This window comes from Otolemur garnettii, unplaced genomic scaffold (assembly GCF_000181295.1).
Source record: "Otolemur garnettii isolate 467f Iridium unplaced genomic scaffold, OtoGar3 scaffold00009, whole genome shotgun sequence".
Classification (NCBI taxonomy): domain Eukaryota; kingdom Metazoa; phylum Chordata; class Mammalia; order Primates; family Galagidae; genus Otolemur; species Otolemur garnettii.
In genome coordinates this window covers 4,229,444-4,246,543 of record NW_003852404.1, presented here as the reverse complement: position 1 = coordinate 4,246,543, position 17,100 = coordinate 4,229,444, and the positions used below count along the sequence as shown (strand labels likewise).

The 17,100-nt window shown below is 38.1% G+C and overlaps 1 protein-coding gene across 1 annotated transcript in view; it reads right to left on the bottom strand.

The window, feature by feature from the left end:
* EIF4G3 (eukaryotic translation initiation factor 4 gamma 3) overlaps nucleotides 1-17,100 on the bottom strand; it is a gene marked incomplete at its 3' end in the record, with an annotated part of 304,720 nt that overhangs the window by 128,822 nt on the left and 158,798 nt on the right. Inside the window, exons 8-9 of the mRNA XM_023509712.1 lie at nucleotides 12,693-12,790; nucleotides 10,409-10,531 (exon numbers count right to left, since the gene is read on the bottom strand). Coding sequence (XP_023365480.1) covers nucleotides 10,409-10,531; nucleotides 12,693-12,790 — 221 coding nt within the window. The remainder of the gene's footprint in view (nucleotides 1-10,408; nucleotides 10,532-12,692; nucleotides 12,791-17,100) is intronic.

Sequence of the window (17,100 nt, the reverse complement as noted above, 5' to 3'; positions counted from 1 at the left end):
ATCCCAAATTTTTGTTATATAAAACTTCTACCTAACAGAGCACATACATAGATTGTTCCAGTTTGGAAACTGCTTGTCCAGGATTACTTCCACAGAAGAGACTCAATCTTAACCTGTAAACTGTGAAACAATGCCTACAGTTGTTCAAACAACATGTTTGCTTAATGTGAACAGCTCCTGTTCATTTTGCGAACAAAAACTTGAGGACACATGGATACCATTATGTTACCTGATTTGAGTCTTGATACCTTACTTGAGTAAGCAACACAGGCTTTGTTCTCAGTATTTTTCACAGTTGTGCCTAAAATAATTTGTACGTATAGTAGATTCTTGTGAGAACATATATGAATAGGGAGTATGATAAATTTGAAGAATCATCAAATTCAGACTTGATTAGTGTTGGAGAATTTGGATATAGAGTATCTCAGAATCTGATTTAGAAAACGGAAGTGTAGAACCTATTTCAAATTTAAAAGAAGTCAATCCTTGACAACTTCAACAGAGATAGACAATCTAAACCCAAAGACATGATTCTGATGCTAATATATCAGGAATAAAAGTCAATATTCATAACAAATTATCATTTTAGAAGTCTTCTAGCATATTACTTTTACATAAAAATATTGAAACTAAACTTGGGTTAATTAATTTGATTATTAAAAAAACAAAGAACAAGAGTAACAGCTTCCTTGCAACTGGGCACAGTGAGTCTGAGGAGAGAAGACTCCAGGCATCTCTGGCTGGTGGGATCTGCCCAGAAACATCCCTTTTGAGACACAGAGAGTCAGCAAGAGACTTCTGGACCCCATGAGGAGGACAAAAGCAATGGAGAACCCGCAAGTGTTTGCATATGTTTATTCAGTCTAATCCCACCAGCAGCTCTAAGTACAGCAGCAGTGAGACTGCAAACTGAAAAGGCCTTACCTGTGAACTGTTTTGGTTTCTTTTGGACTTGGCACTCAGTTGAACTACCTTGGGAGAACTTGGGCAAGAGTGCAGAGGACTTTAAGTGTTGTCTCAGGCCCGAGACTGAGCCACTGAGCCTGACGGAGCTAATAGTGTTTGGCTGTGGGCCCTATCGGGCCATTGTGGGAGAACTGCCCCAGCAAGCTATGCCCTCAGGATCATAGAGCAAGGATGGGTAGGGGCAAGTAATCTAATGACTGAAAGCCTGAAGGCGAGGACTAAGACACCTCACAGCCTTGGCTCTCAGGAGCACAGAGTGAGACCAGTTTTGGCACACTGGGTAAGTGGACTACCACTTCAGGAGTGATCCCAGCAACAAGTGCTTTCCTGGGAAAGCTTTTCCTTGGCCAAGGTTACCAATTTAAAGTGCCTTTTAAGTGGGCTAAGGAGAGATTTAGGCTCTCCACCCTGTGGAGTCTGAGAAATCAGCAGAGGCCTCCAGTCTCCATCCTGTACAGCCATTATCAGCACTGTGATTAACATCTCATACCCCAGAAGGCCGCTTGTTGCCCAGACAATAATTCAGCAAGGTATTTATACTACTTTGTTTTCAGATTTTTTTCTTGTTTTTCTTTTTAATTTCAACATTTTCCCTACAGACTTTTCTTTTTTCTTCATTTTTCTAGTTTAAATATAATTTTCCATTGATGCCTTTTTTAACAATTAGAACTTCATTTTTGCTAGTGCTTCTACCCCTATTATTTGTTTTTTTCCCCCCTAATTTTTAATCCCATATAGTTTTCTGTTTGCTTGATTTGGTTTGATTTATAGCATTTTTGTCTTTCCTCTCTACTTGGTGGAAGTCAGGTACTGTGTCCAAACAGGCTAGCAAAGAGCTGCTGACCTCAAGGGAACCACCCACCCTGGGACCCCCAGAGGTTGGGGGGGTTTAAGGTTGGGTCAAAGTACCCTGATGTACACTTATATTTCTCCTGTCTCCCTCTTTCTGTGCCTCTTTTCTTTTTGTCAATATTCCCTTTTACCCACCCCCTCTCCTTTCTCTTTTTTCTTTTCTTTCTTTTTTCCTTTCTTCCTCTTCAGTCTTCTCATCCTTCTGGTCCTGTACCCAGAGAACTCATCAAAACCCTAGTCCAGAGGCACAGCGACTTAAAGAACTAGAAAAAGTGAAAAGAAAATTAAGGGAAGGAAACAGATACAAGAAATCACTCATGAGCAAGAATCAGCAGAAAAATCCTGATGAACATGAAAAACCAGTCCAGAGCAACCGCCCCAAGGGACCATGAGGTAGCTACTACAGAGGATTCCACCTATAAATAAATGTTAGCAATGACAGAAAGGGAACTTAGAATACAGATGATGAAAACCATGAAGAAAATGATGGAAACAATGAAGGAAACTGCTGATAAAGTGGAAAACAACCAAAAGGAAATCCAAAAACAGAATCAAATAAGAGATGAACAATATGATGAATATAGAAAGGATGTAGCAGAGCTGAAGGAACTAAAGCAGTCAATTAGGCAACTTAAAGATGCAACAGAAAGTATCCACAACAGATTAGACCATGCGGAAGAAAGAATCTCAGAGGTAGAGGACAAAGCTCTTGAGATAACTCAGATAGTTAAAGAGGCAAGAAAAGAAGGGATGAAAAAGCAGAACATTCACTGTCTGAATTGTGGGACTACATGAAGCGTTCAAACATACGAGTTATAGGTACCAGAGAAGGGGAAGAAGAATGCCCCAGGGGAATGGAAGCCATACTAGAGAATATTATAAATGAAAATTTCCCAAATATCACGTAAGATTCTGACACACTGCTTTCAGAGAGATATCAGACCCCAGATCACCTCAACTCTAACTGAGCTTCTCTAAGACATACTGTGATGAACCTGTCCAAAGTCAAGACAAAAGAAAAGATTCTACAAGCTGCTAGGAGTAAGTGCCAGTTGACCTACAGGGGCAAATCCATCAGGGTGACTGCAGACTTCTCTAATGAAACTTTCCAAGCAAGAAGACAGTGGTAATCTACCTTTAATCTACTTAAACAGAACAATTTCCAGCCCAGAATTCTATATCCTGCTAAGCTAAGCTTTAAAATTGACGGAGAAATCAAATCATTTACTGATATACAAACACTGAGGATATTCGCAGAAGACCAGCTCTACAGGAAATACTTCAGCCTGTTCTACAAGCTGACCATCAGCATGGACCAATAGCAAAGTAAGCACCCAGAAATTAAAGGACAGATCCTAACTTCCACAGTGATGCAAAAGATACAACTAAGCAATGGACTCTCACAAAATAAGATGAATAGAACACTACCACACTTATAATTATCTCAATAAATGTCAATGGCTTGAAGTCCCCACTGAAGAGGCATAGGTTGGCTGACTGGATTAAAAAACACAAGCCATCCATTTGCTATCAGCAAGAAACGTACCTAGCTTCCAAAGAAAAATTCAAACTCCGAGTTAAGGATTGGAAGACAATTTTTCAGGCAAATGGAATTCAGAAGAAAAGAGGAGTTGCAATCTTATTTCAGATATAAGTGGATTTAAAGCAACTAAAGTCAAAAAAGACAAAGATGGTCACTTTACATTGGTCAAGGGAAAAATACAACAAGAAGATGTTTCAATTCTAAATATTTATGCACCCAATTTAAATGCTCCCAGATTCTTGAAATAGACCGTACTCAGTCTGAGCAATATGATATCCTGTAACACCATAGTAACAGGGGACTTTAACACTCCTCTCACAGAACTGGACAGATCCTCTAAACAGCAATTAAACAAAGACATAAGAGACTTAAATGAGACCCTAGAACAACTATGCTTGACAGACGCATATAGAACACTCTCAGACCACAGGCACTAAAGGAGGAATTCAACTCTAACAAAAAACATTCAGCCCCACACAAAGGCATGGAAATTAAACAATCTTCTGCTGAATGACAGTTGGGGGCAGGAAGAAATGTAAGAGGAAATCATTAACTTCCTTGAGCACAACAATGAAGACACAAGCTACCAAAACCTGTGGGATACTGACTGCAAAAGCAGTTTTGAGAGGTAAATTTATCGCTTTAGGTGCCTACATTCCAAAAACAGAAAGAGAGCGCATCAACAAACTCACAAGTCATCTAATGGAATTAGAAAAGGAACAATCTAAGCCTAAACCCAGCAGAAGATAAGAAATACATAAAATTAAATCAGAGATCAATGAAATTGAAAACAAAAGAATTGTTCAGAATTAATGAAACAAGGAGTTGCTTTTTGAAAAAAATAAATAAAATAGATAAACCTTTGGCCAGACTAACTAGAAATAGAAAAGTAAAATATCTAGTAACCTCACTCAAAAATGATAAAGGGGATTAACAACTGATGCCACAGAGATACAGATACCATCTCTGAATACTACCAGAAACTCTATGCCCAGAAATTTGACAATGTGAAGGAAATGGATCAATATTTGGAATCACACCCTCTCCCTAGACTTAGCTAGGAAGAAATAGAGCTCCTAAACAGACCAATTTCAAGCACTGAGATCAAAGAAACAATAAAAAATCTTCCAACAAAAAAAATGCCCTGGTCTGGATGGCTTCACACCAGGATTCTATCAAACCTTCAAGGAAGAGCTTATTCTCGTACTGCAGAAATTATTCCAAAAAATTGAGGAGGAAGGAATCTTCCCCAATACATTCTATGAAGCAAACATCACCCTGATACCAAATCCAGGAAAGACCCAACTAAAAAGGGGAATTTCATACCAATTTCACTAATGAATATAGATGCAAAAATTCTCAACAAAATCCTAGCCAACAGATTACAGCTTATCATCAAAAAAGTCATACATCATGATCAAGTATGCTTCATCCCAGGGATGCAAGGCTGGTTTAACATAGGCAAGTCCATGAACGTTATCCACCGTATTAACAGAAGCAGAAACAAAGACCATATGATCCTCTCAATAGATGAAGAAAAAGCATTTGATAAAATTCAGCATCCTTTTCTAATTAGCACACTGAAGAGTATACGGATACGTGGCACTTTTCTGAAACTGATCAAAGCTATCTATGATAAACCCACAGCTAATATTTTACTGAATGAAGTAAAACTGAAAGCTTTTCCTCTTGGAACTGGAACCAGACAAGGCTGTCCTCTGTCACCATTACTACTCAACACAGTGCTAGAAGTTCTAGGCAATACAATCAGACAAGACAAGGAAATAAAGGGCATCCAAATGGGAGCAGAGGAGGTCAAATTCTCCCTTTTTGATGACGATAGGATCTTATACTTAGAGAACCCCAAAGACTCAACCACAAGACTCCTGGAAGTCATCAAAAAATTCAGTAATGTCTCAGGATATAAAAATCTATGTCCACAAGTCAGTTGCCTTTGTATATGCCAATAATAGCCTAATTAAGGACACAACTTCCTTCACCATAGCTTCACAGAAAATGAAATACCTACAAATATACCTAACAAAGGAGGTGAAGGACATCTATAAAGAAAATTATGAAACCCTAAGAAAGGAAATAGCAGAGGATATTAACAAATGGTTAATACCATACTCATAGCTGGGAAGAATCAACATTGTTAAAATGTCCATACTTCCCAAAGCAATCTACCTATTCAACGCCATCCCTATTAAAATACCAACATTGTACTTTCAAGATTTGGAAAAAATGATTCTGCGTTTTATATGGAACCAAAAAAAAAAACCTGTATAGCTAAGGCAATTCTTAGTAATAAAAACAAAGCTGGGGGCATCACCATACCAGATTTTAGGCTGTACTACAAAGCCATACTAGTCAAGACAGCATGGTACTGGCACAATAATAGAGATTTAGACATTTGGAATTGAACAGAGAACCAAAAAATGAAACTAATATCTTAGAACCACCTAATCTTTGATAAACCAAACAAGAACATACCTTGGGGAAAAGACTCCCTGTTCAATAAAAGGTGCTGGGAGAACTGGATATCCACATGTAAAAGACAAACTGGACCCACACCTTTCTCCACCCACAAAAATGGATTCAAGATGGATAAAGGACTTAAATTTAAAGCATGAAACAGTAAAAATCCTCAAAGAAAGCATAGGAAAAACACTGGAAGATATTGGCCTGGGGAAAGACTTCATAAAGATGACTGCTGTGGCAATTGCAACAACAACAAAAATAAACAAATGGGACTTAATTAAACTGAAAAGCTTCCATACAGCTAAGGAGACAACAACCAAAGCAAACAGACGGCTTACACAACGGGAAAGAATATTTGTATATTTTCACAATCAGACAAAAGCTTGATAACTAGGATTTATAGAGAACTCAAATTAATCCACATGAAAAAAGCCAACAATCCCATATACCAATGGGCAAGAGACATGTATAGAACCTTCTCTAAAGACAGACAAATGGCTAACAAACATATGAAAAATGCTCACCATCCCTAATTATTAGAGAAATGCAAATCAAAACCACCCTGAGATACAATCTAACCCCAGCGAGAATGGCCCACATCACAAAATCTCAAAACTATAGATGCTGGCATGGATGTGGAGAGAAGGGAACACTTTTACACTGCTGGTGGGAAAGCAAACTAATACGACCTTTTTGGAAGGAAGTATGCAAAGCCCTCAAAGAACTCAAGCTAGACCTCCCATTTGATCCTGCAATCCCATTACTGGGCATCTACCCCGAAGGAAAAAAACCCTTTTATTGTAAGGACACTTGCACTAGACAGTTTTTTGCAGCTCAATTTACAATTGCCAAAATGTGGAAACAGCCTAAATGCCCACCAACCCAGGAATGGATTAACAAAAGCTGTGGTATATGTATACCATGGAACACTATTCAGCCATTAAAAAAAATGAACTCTACAGCCTTCGTATTAGCCTGGATGGAAGTGGAACACATTATTTTTAGTAAAGCATCACAAGAACGGAGAAGCATGAATCCTATGTACTCAATTTTGATATGAGAACAATTAATGACACGGTGGGTGTGGAGGAAAGGGAGAGCAGAGAGAGAAAGAAGGAGAGAGCAGTGGGGAAAGGAAGAGCAGAGAGAGGGAAGGTGGGATGGGGGTGGGTCTTGGCATGTGCCACACCTTTTGGGGGCAAGACATGATTGTAAAAAGGACCTTACCTAACATGCAATCAGCGTAACCTGGTTTCTTGTACCCTCAATGAATCCCCAACAATTAAAAAAGCAAAACAAAACAAAAAAGAAAAAAAAAATTCAGCAGCCCACCCTGTATCATAATGGTTTTTGAAATCACTGCACGCCTCATTTGGCACATTTTATTTCTAAGCTCTCTACAGTCAAAAGGTTAATCAACCCAACTTTAGAGTGTCCCTGAGTGAATAATGAGGAATGGTGAAGAATTCTATACCAATCCTTAATATCCCCTTACAACTCACATATCTAGATGGGTACATGTACTCATATGGACAATGAAAGACTGAGATAAAAGTCAGCCAAAGATCACTTCCTTTAGAAAACATGTCTGTACAACAAAGAACCAAATTTTAGGCTTTCTCAAATTCACAGAGTTTTAAGGGGCTCTAAATCCATCAAGAAGGAAGAAAGTAAGGAAGGAAGGGAGGGAGGGAGGGAAGAAAAGTGAGAGAAAGAAAGAGAGAAAAAGAAGGGAAAAGAGAGGGAAGAGGAGGGGGAGAACTAAGGAAGAAAGAAAGAGGTCTTGCTCTGCCACCCATACTGGAGTGCATGCAGTTAGATGGTAGCTCACTGCAACCTCGAATTTCTAGGTTCAGATGATCTTCCTGCCTCAGCCTCCTGAGTAGGTTGGACTACTCAGTGCCCACCACCACAACTGACTAGTTTTTACTTTGTTTGTTGTTGTTGTTTTTTTGAGACAAGACTCTCACTTGGTCACCCTTGGTAGAATGCCATGGTGTCTTATTTCACAGCAATCTCAAACTCTTGGGCTCAAGGGATCCTCTTGCCTCAGCTTCCCAAGTAGCTGGGACTACAGGTACCTATCACAACGCCTGGCTGTTTTTTTTAGAGCCAGGGGTGTCACTCGTGCTTGAACTGGTCTAAAATTCCTGACCCACTTTGGCCTCCCAGAGTACAAGGATTACAGAGGCATGAGTCACTGCGCCCAGGCCCACCACTTCTTTTCAACAAAGTACTGGTAGCCCTATCCAAAGAAATTAAACAAGAAGAATAAATAAAAGGCTTTCTAATTGGAAAAGAAGTAAAACTGTCTCTATTTGCTGATGACATGATCTCTTACGTAGAAAAACTACCTAAGGACTCCACCCAGCCTCATACACCCAAAGTTGGTGGGTTCGAACTTGCTCAGAGCCATCTAAAACAGCAATGACAACTGTAACAAAAAATAGCCAGGTGCTGTGACGGGTGCCTGTAGTCCCAGCTACTTGGGAAGCTGAGGCAAGAGAATCCCTTAATCTCAAGAGTTTGAGGTTTCTGTGAGCTGTGACACCACAGCACTCTACTGAGGGCAACATAGTGGGACTCTGTCTCAAAAAATAATAATAATAAATAAAATACTTTGTGTAGATGGAGTCTCGTTATGTTGCCAAGCTGGTCTTGAACTCCTGATTTCAACCAATCTTCTCACCTCATCTTCCCAAAGTGCTGGGATTAGTGGCAAGGGCCACCATGCCTAGCCTTTAAGAACTATTTTGTTTTACCCTATACTACTAAAGTCAGTAAATAGTCCATCATTCTGAAATGCCTTATATGACCATCTACATCACTTGTTTATAAAATGTTTATAAAATGGGCTCTGAGGAAACCCTCACCATCCATTTATAAAAGAAAAAAAGATGTCCTCTTCTCCTTAGTAACCTTGCTTTTATCTGTTTATCTAAGCTAGCCTCTCATGTTAGAAAACTTCTTTTAGATATAGGTTCTCACTATTTTGCCTAAACTAGGCTCAAGTGATCCTCCTGTCTCAGCCTCCGGAGCAGCTAGGACTACAGGCTCATGCCAATACCCCTAGCTTCACTTTAAACAATTTTTAAGATCTAAAAATCACTTACAGGCTGGGCGCAGTGTCTCATACCTGTAATCCCAGCACTCTGGGAGACCAAGATGGGCAAATCACCTGAGCTCACAGGTTTGAGACCAGCCTGAGCAAGAGTAAGATCCCCACCTCTAAAAAAAGTAGCCAGGCATTGTGGTAGTCCCAATTATTCAGGAGGCTGAGGCAAGAAAATTGCTTGAGCCCAGCCTAGCAGTCTGAGGTTGCTGTGAGTTATGACACCAAGGCACTGTACTAGGATCGATGAAGTGAGACTCTGTCTCAAAAAAATAATAAAAATCACTTGTTTCTGACATCAAAATTTAAGCTGGGCACCCATAAGTCAGAGGTTAGAGTGCCTGCTCTGTGCACTGGAGGCGGCAGGTTCGAATCCTGCCTAGGCCTGGTTAACAAACCCCAACCACCTAAACACCAAAATTTAATGTGACCCAATGATGAAATAAAAATCCTGTCACATCTGTGGAATTCTAATCTCTGTTACAGTTTACTAAACTCTAGCTCCTTCTAGAATGTCTTGATTTCTAAAAGGAAGAAAGTGAAATCTTAGGAGACTATAACATTCTTCTCCAGGAACAAAAAGGCACATACCTGACAGAATTTACTAATAACCTTTGTAAATACACGAGACCCTTCATATCCATAGGTTGTGCTGTGCTTCCAAATATTAAACCAATCTCACTTCAAAAATATTTGGAAGAAACTTAAAAAAAATACAACAATAAAAAATATTGCGTAACATCTATAACAGTTCAGTATTATAAGTAATCCATGGATGATTTCAAGTATATGGGAAGATGTGCATAAATCATATTGTAAATTCTGGGCCACTGCATAGGAGAGTCTTCAGCATCTTTAGATTTTGTTATTCAAAGGAATGGAGGTGGTATCTTTGAACCCTAAGGAAACTGAGAGATGACTAATTAAAGAAGACACTCTTCACTTAAGAAGCTCATTTATATAGTTCTAAAAGGTAACAAGTACACCTATTACACATCCTAATATGCTCTCCATAACACAGGCAACAGGCAATCATCTCATGCAACGCTACTTGGTAAAAATATTTAAATTTTCAATCTTAATGTTAGCATTAACAAAGAGTGCAGCATTTAATTCCAAAGGTTCAATGGTAAAAACATAAACTATTCATTTAATAAAGAGGTTTCCATAGGAATACAGCTCCTTTTGGTAATATGCAATAGCTCTTTAGGAAGAGTGGCAGCAGCTGTGCTCTGAATGGGAAGCCAATACACAGAATATTTATTACCAGTAAAAATTTGAAGTTATAATAATTTGCAAAGAGAAACAACATGTCTGTTTAAATATCATTTAGGCTATGAGACAAATGATGAAAATGGAAAGTACAAAAAGTGGCTATTAGAAAAAAAGAAGAGATCAGTGGAAGTTAGTGAACAAATAAACACCTTCATCCATCATAGCTCACTCTGGCTTACCTGAGGAGGAGTTGGTGTGGATGTAGGTCTCCCAATGGGTGGAGTAGGATTTCTGCTGCCACCTCCAGACATAATCTCCTCTGTTATGTCTTTACCTCCCTGGTTTGGATCTCGAATTCTTATCTATAACGTTAAAGAAAATAGCATACATACAGATCTGTCTGTTGCAGATTTATAGGCATACTGAAGAGAGTTAAAGGTGAAATGGGAAACCTGTCAAATATCAAAGGTAATAATAATCACTACTTTGACTTTATGCCAATCATAGATCCATATGGGGTCAAAGAAATTTAGGCCATTAGCTTTGACATTAACTAATCATGAATAACAAGCTAAATGAATTGTAGTTGATTGGATTTCTAGATTTATTTATGTTTGTTTTGTATGAATTATCAGATTTATTTTATTTACAATGCGTATTATAAGACAAGTTTCATAAAATAGTTTTATTACAGGAGTTACTGTGTAAAACAGAGTTTAAAATGCCCTAAATGGTTCCCTGAGGTTATCTAACAAAACGAAAATATACTTAGGAACAGGAATGTATCCTACAAACAACCTTACATATGTATATAAGGATGCTCACTGCAATAGTGTTTCTTCCTACAAAGAAAGATCCTAAAGGCCAATCAAGAACAGAATAGTTCAAAAATTCTTACATATTTACAATTAAATACCACACAGCCAGTAAAAAGAATTATCATCAAGATAATACTGGCAAGTGAAAAATATGCACAACTGTGTGTATGGACTTATTTATTTTAAAGGCTACCTATGCTAACAGGTATCAGTGGGGATAGTACTGTATTAGAGATGGAGTACCTAGGTCTAGGCACTCCAAGGTGAGACATGAAGGGTCCCCTGCTATTTATTACCACTATACCTTAATCAAGGTAGCTTGAGAAGATCAAAGAATTCACTAATACAATCACCTAGATCTAAAAGCTTTTAGGGGAACAGTTCTTCAATTAAGATTTCTAATACCAGCTATTTTTTGCAGGTATGGAAATATTTCTAATACAGTTTTAAGGATAGCTTAGATTCATTTTTTCTTTTTCTTTTTTTTTTTTTTTTTTGAGACAGAGCCTCAAGCCATTGCCCTGGGTAGAGTGCCATGGCATCACAGCTCACAGCAACCTCCAATTCCTGGGCTTAAGCGATTCTCTTGCCTCAGCCTCCCAAGTAGCTAGGACTACAGGTGCCCGCCACAATGCCCGGCTATTTTTTTGGTTATACTTGTCATTGTTGTTTGGCAGGCCTGGGCTGGATTCAAACCCACCAGCTCTGGTATATGTGGCTGGCACCTTAGCCGCTTGAGTTACAGGCACCAAGCCAGATTCATTTTTTGTACTTTCTTCTTTAGTAACATCTATTACTGCTGTCTTCGATTTTCATAGTATCTCATTTACTATTATAATAGAGTGTTGTTCTTCAACTTCTGCCATAATTCAACATTTCCGAAGACCAGTGTTAGTACACTGACATATCCTGTTTATTATGACATGTGCACAAGTAACTTGTTTCTAATAATAAAGTACTAGTTTTGAACCTCATTAATTTTTATTACATTAGAGTACTTCAAGAGTATTGCTATAATGTCACTCTCACCTATCTTATCTGTGTGAGTGGGAGTCAGTGGGAGTCTCTCTTGATTAAAAACACCACCTGTTTTGTGTGTTTTGACAGATAAGAGATCACAAGCCACTCTTCTATAAAATGTTCTGCAATTTTAATTTTATATTACTACACTCTAATTATAGGCAAAGCCCCTATAAACTTATTTAAAACAGAGGATACATTTTCTAAATTCTACTTTGTTTTTTAAAATATATCTATTCTGCAGAAGGGATTTTTCTTCCCATCCTTAATACTGTAGCTCATTTTTCTCTTTGCTTTTACCTTCTTTTGTCAGCTTATACTTGAATGGAGAGCCAATCGGGACTGGTGTTAAGGGAGAGACAGTACATGAGAACTGAGCTCAAATTCCTCTCAAAGAGTGAGACCTTGGCATGTTAAACCCTCCCACTTACAAAGCTGGCATGCATGTTTTCAAGTAGCACAACCAGCTCAGTGAATAGTGAAGTTTGATATTATGCAAATGGAATGTACAACTTCTAGTTATATGTTCCTAAAACTCCTCGAGGTCTTGTGGTAGGAATGCAAAGGAAGAAGAAAAAAAATGACAGTTATTCATGAACTGAGATAAATAATGATTGGGTAAACTTATTTGGTAAGTGAACAGACTTTCTAATTTAAAATAAAAAAATTAATAAAAATCTCTTACAGTTTTTTTCTCTCTCTTGGCTGGAGGGGGCTGTTGCTGCGTAGGCACTATGATAGGTGCTGACTGATATACTGGCTGACTTGGGTAAAAAGGCGTTCCTAAAGAATTAGAAAAAAATGAAAAGAGGCACTCAGTTATTGTCAAACACTACAGGACTATCAATGGCATTGTGTCTGGGGACAAACCCTAAAGATTAAGCAAAAACATTCTTCTTAATCATTGCTTTCCACTAGCTATCCTCCAGTTACTAAATTGATAAAGAAATTATTCCCACAAATATGAAATGCCTTTACATATTCACATTCAAAATGAAAACAACTAGATAACTATTCCTACAGATGTTACACCAGTTATATTCCTAAAACACAATTCAAGTTGGGCCTAATGGTGCATGCCTTTAGTCCCAGCTACTCCAGAGGCTGATAGGCAGGAGGACCACTTGAGGTTAAAGTTCAAGACTACAGTAAGCTATGATCACACCACTGCACTCCAGGCCAGGTAGACAAAGGAAGATCCCATCTCAAACAAAACAAAACCACAACACAGTAAGCCTGAAGTGGTGGCATAAGCGTGCAGTCCAAGCTACTCAGGAGAGTGAGGTAGGAGGACCGCTTGAGCCCAAACAACATAAACACACACACATATGTCATGCTATAGTGTTGCTTTTAAAAATTATTATTCTGGGGCCCACTACCTGCAATAGTGACTCTCACACAAGGGTTTGTGAATGTAAATAGGTTTGGTCAAGCAAAGTAGAGAATATATCTGATCATCCTGAGAGGTGAAGGATGGTCTAATTCTTCTCCTTACTTACAGAGAACCATTGCCCCAGGGAATTACTATTAAGGATTGGCAAACGGCCTTATATTGGGTGGGAAAAGGCTAAGAACAAGTAGTCTAAGAGATAAGTCCTGATAACTAAGAATCCAGGTTCCAAACTACATTTTCTACCATTCTTAAATCCCACACCTTTACTCTGGCTATAACTTACTCCTAATTCCTATCCCTTGACTATACCAATCTCTTCAATTTTGTTCATACTTTTCACTATCCTGCCCATCTGCCTGAAATTATCTTCTTCTCACTACTTATACTCCAAGTGAAATATTTTTAACTTTCAAAACTTAGGCTATTATTATAAATCTTATGAAATCAGAGTACTTCAAGTAGAGGTTGGGCGAAGGAGTCAACACTAGATATTTTGAAGGGAGAGCCTATAGAATTGAGTGTTGGTATGAGAGAAAGAGGACTCAAAGAAAAGTCTGAAGGTTTTTTGCCTGAGGAGAGGCAAGAATGGCGGCACTATTTACTAAGATGAGGAAAACTGGAGTTGCAGGCAAAAAATCCAAAATTCAATTTTAGACATGTAAAATATCTATTTGATATTGCTTCAAATAGCAATATCAAACGGACAGAAAAAGACAAATGTGGAGTCTGAGCATAAGTATGAGCCAGACTTATCCATTTTTAAATTAGGAGAACATGAGTAACATTTAAACCAAAAGACTAGACTGGATAACTCAGGTAGTTAGTACACAAAGAAAAGCAGCATTCTGGAGCAGTCCATCTCTATTAGAGATAACAGAAATGAGGGAAAACTGCAAAGGAAATGAAAAGGAAAACCAAGGGATTAGCTGAAGTGAAGAACATCGTTAAGATGAGAAAGATGTTTAACTATGTCAAATGGTACTAAGAGGTCAACTAAGATTTGTCAAAGTAGAAATCACTAGAGACCTTGGCAAAAGTCCTTTGGGCAGAGTAGGTGGATGCTATGCAGTCTGATTTGGGTGAATTCTATAATAAAAAGAAGAAAAAAATAAAGACAGTATAATGTCTTTTTTTTTTTTAAAAGTATTCCTATAAAAGGGAAGCAGAAAATAGGGCTATAGCTGGATAAAAATATGGAGACAGAAAAAACCTTTTTAAAAAATATAAAGTGAGAGCCACACATGTGGCTCAGTGAGTAGGGTGCTAGCCCCATATACCGAAGGTGGCAGGTTCAAACCTGGCCCCAGCCAAATTGCAACAAAAAAATAGCCAGGTTTGTAGCAGGTGCCTGTGGTCCTAGCTACCTGGGAGGCTAAGGCAAGAGAATCACCTAAGCCCAGGAGCTGGAGGTTGCTATATAAGCTATGACACCACAGCACTCTACCGAGAGCAACAAAGTGAGACTCTATCTCTAAAATATATATATACACACACACATATATATTATATATGAATATTTTCATATTTAAAACATTCATATATAATGAATAAAATATTCACATATAATATTTACATATATAAATATATATTTTATTTATATAAATATTCATATATAATGAATAGAATATTCATATATTTTATATATATGTACATGTATATATAAAGTGAAACTGTATGCTAATGGCAGTAATCCAGCAAAGGAAGGGTAAAAAGCTGTCATTGTGGGAAAAACAGAAGAGAACTGCCAGAGTGATAACTTTAAATAGGTACAGGATGAGATCTAGTGCACACATGAAGGACTGATCTTCCATAGACACATGGAATTGATTCATGGTAACAAGAAAGAAAGCAATGTGTATGAAGGTAATTAAACCGAGGTAAAATCCTTGGTATTAAGTAAACGATCAAATAAGTAATACTAGCTCTATTGTAATAGTCATGTCATCAAGATCCCCACCACCATCATAATAATTTTCAAGTATAAATATTATAGAAACAGTATGATCTGTAGTACCAGAATTCTGCAGACATCATCAGGCTTCTAAAGAAACAGATTTTAGAAGTCCTAAGCAGAAGTCATAACCAGGATTTCAGTAAGTTTAGTGTAAAGAGATCAAAATTCCTCAGGCATCCCCTAGCAATGAGTAAACTATTCTCAAAATAGAGCTCAAATTAGTAATTGTGTGCTATCCTATTACATTATTAGATCAGAAATTAACTCAGAAAACAAATGCTGAAAACTGGTTTCAAATGCTGCTAGACAAGCAACATAATCTGCTCACCTTGCAATGTTTTTCAAGGTAATGGAAATAAGATCCAAAAGGTGAACTATCTACTTTTTTTTTTCTTTGAACCATCTACTTTAAAAAAAATAGATTGTTCTCATGAAATATTTTGAATCAACATTACTGGGGAGAAGCTGGTATATCACATGTATCCATTAACTACTGGATAAACCTAGCAAAACAGGATTAAATACAAATAATAAAATATTAAGTCTTCTTAACCGTGAGCCCCAAAAGAGTAAAAATTTGCCCTACCAAACAATGGTTTTCTTTCACAAACATATTTACATCTTCTTTATACAGAAGATAGGTAGGCATATTTTTAAAAAAATTTTTTTTGTTTGTTTCTGAGACAGAGTCTCACTTTTTCACCCTCAATAGAGTGCAGTGGTGTCAAAGCTTATAGCAACCTCTAACTCTTGGGCTTAAGTAATTTTCTTGCCTTAGCCTCCCTAGTAGCTGAGAATACAGATATCCACCACAACGCCTGGCTGTTTCTGGAGACCACTAATGGTCTTGACCACCTGCCTTGACCTCCCAGAGTGCTAGGATTACAGGTGTGAGCCACTGTGCCTGCCTCTCCACCAAAAAAAAATCATTTTCTTATATTAAAAGTGTGGGGCAAGTGCAGTGGCTAACACCTGTAATTCTACTTCAGAAGACCAAGGTGGGTGGCCTGAGCAACACAGCAAGACCTTCTTTCTACAAACAAATACAAAAATTAGCAGGGAGTGGTGGCATACACCTGTAGTCCCAGCTACTCAGGAGGATTATTTGAGACCAGGAGTTCCAGGTTACAGTGAGCTATGGCCACTGCACTTTATCTGGGGGGGCGGGGTGGGGGGCACGCACTGGGAGGACAAGAGTGAAACTCTGTCTCTATTTTTTTTTTAAAAACAACTAGTTTTAAATACCATTTATCAATTATACAAATTAATTACTTAATGTCTTTGACCTCAAGGTTTCTTACACATGAAATGAGGTAGGTTTATCTACAGCAGGGGTCAACTATAGCCTAAGAACCAAATCTACAGTACCACAAAGCCTGGCTAATTTTTCTATTTTTAGTAACAAATAGGGTCTTACTCTTATTCAGGCTTATCTTAAACTTGAGAGTGATCCTTTCGCCTTGGGCTCCCAGAGTACTAGGATTACAGGCATGAGCCACCATGCCTGGCCTAGATTTCTTCTCATTGGTAAAACCCAAGCACATATATGATATGTTATATATATGCACTTGGGTTTATTATATAAAAATAATATATCAAGCATATGTTATTACTCAGATCCCGAAAGGCAGGGTGGTGACTGGTGGCTCACAACTGTAATCCTAGCACTCTGGGAGGCTGATGGGGCAGCATCCTTTGAGCTCAGGAGTTCAAGAGCAAGACACTGGCTCCACTTAAAAAAAAAAA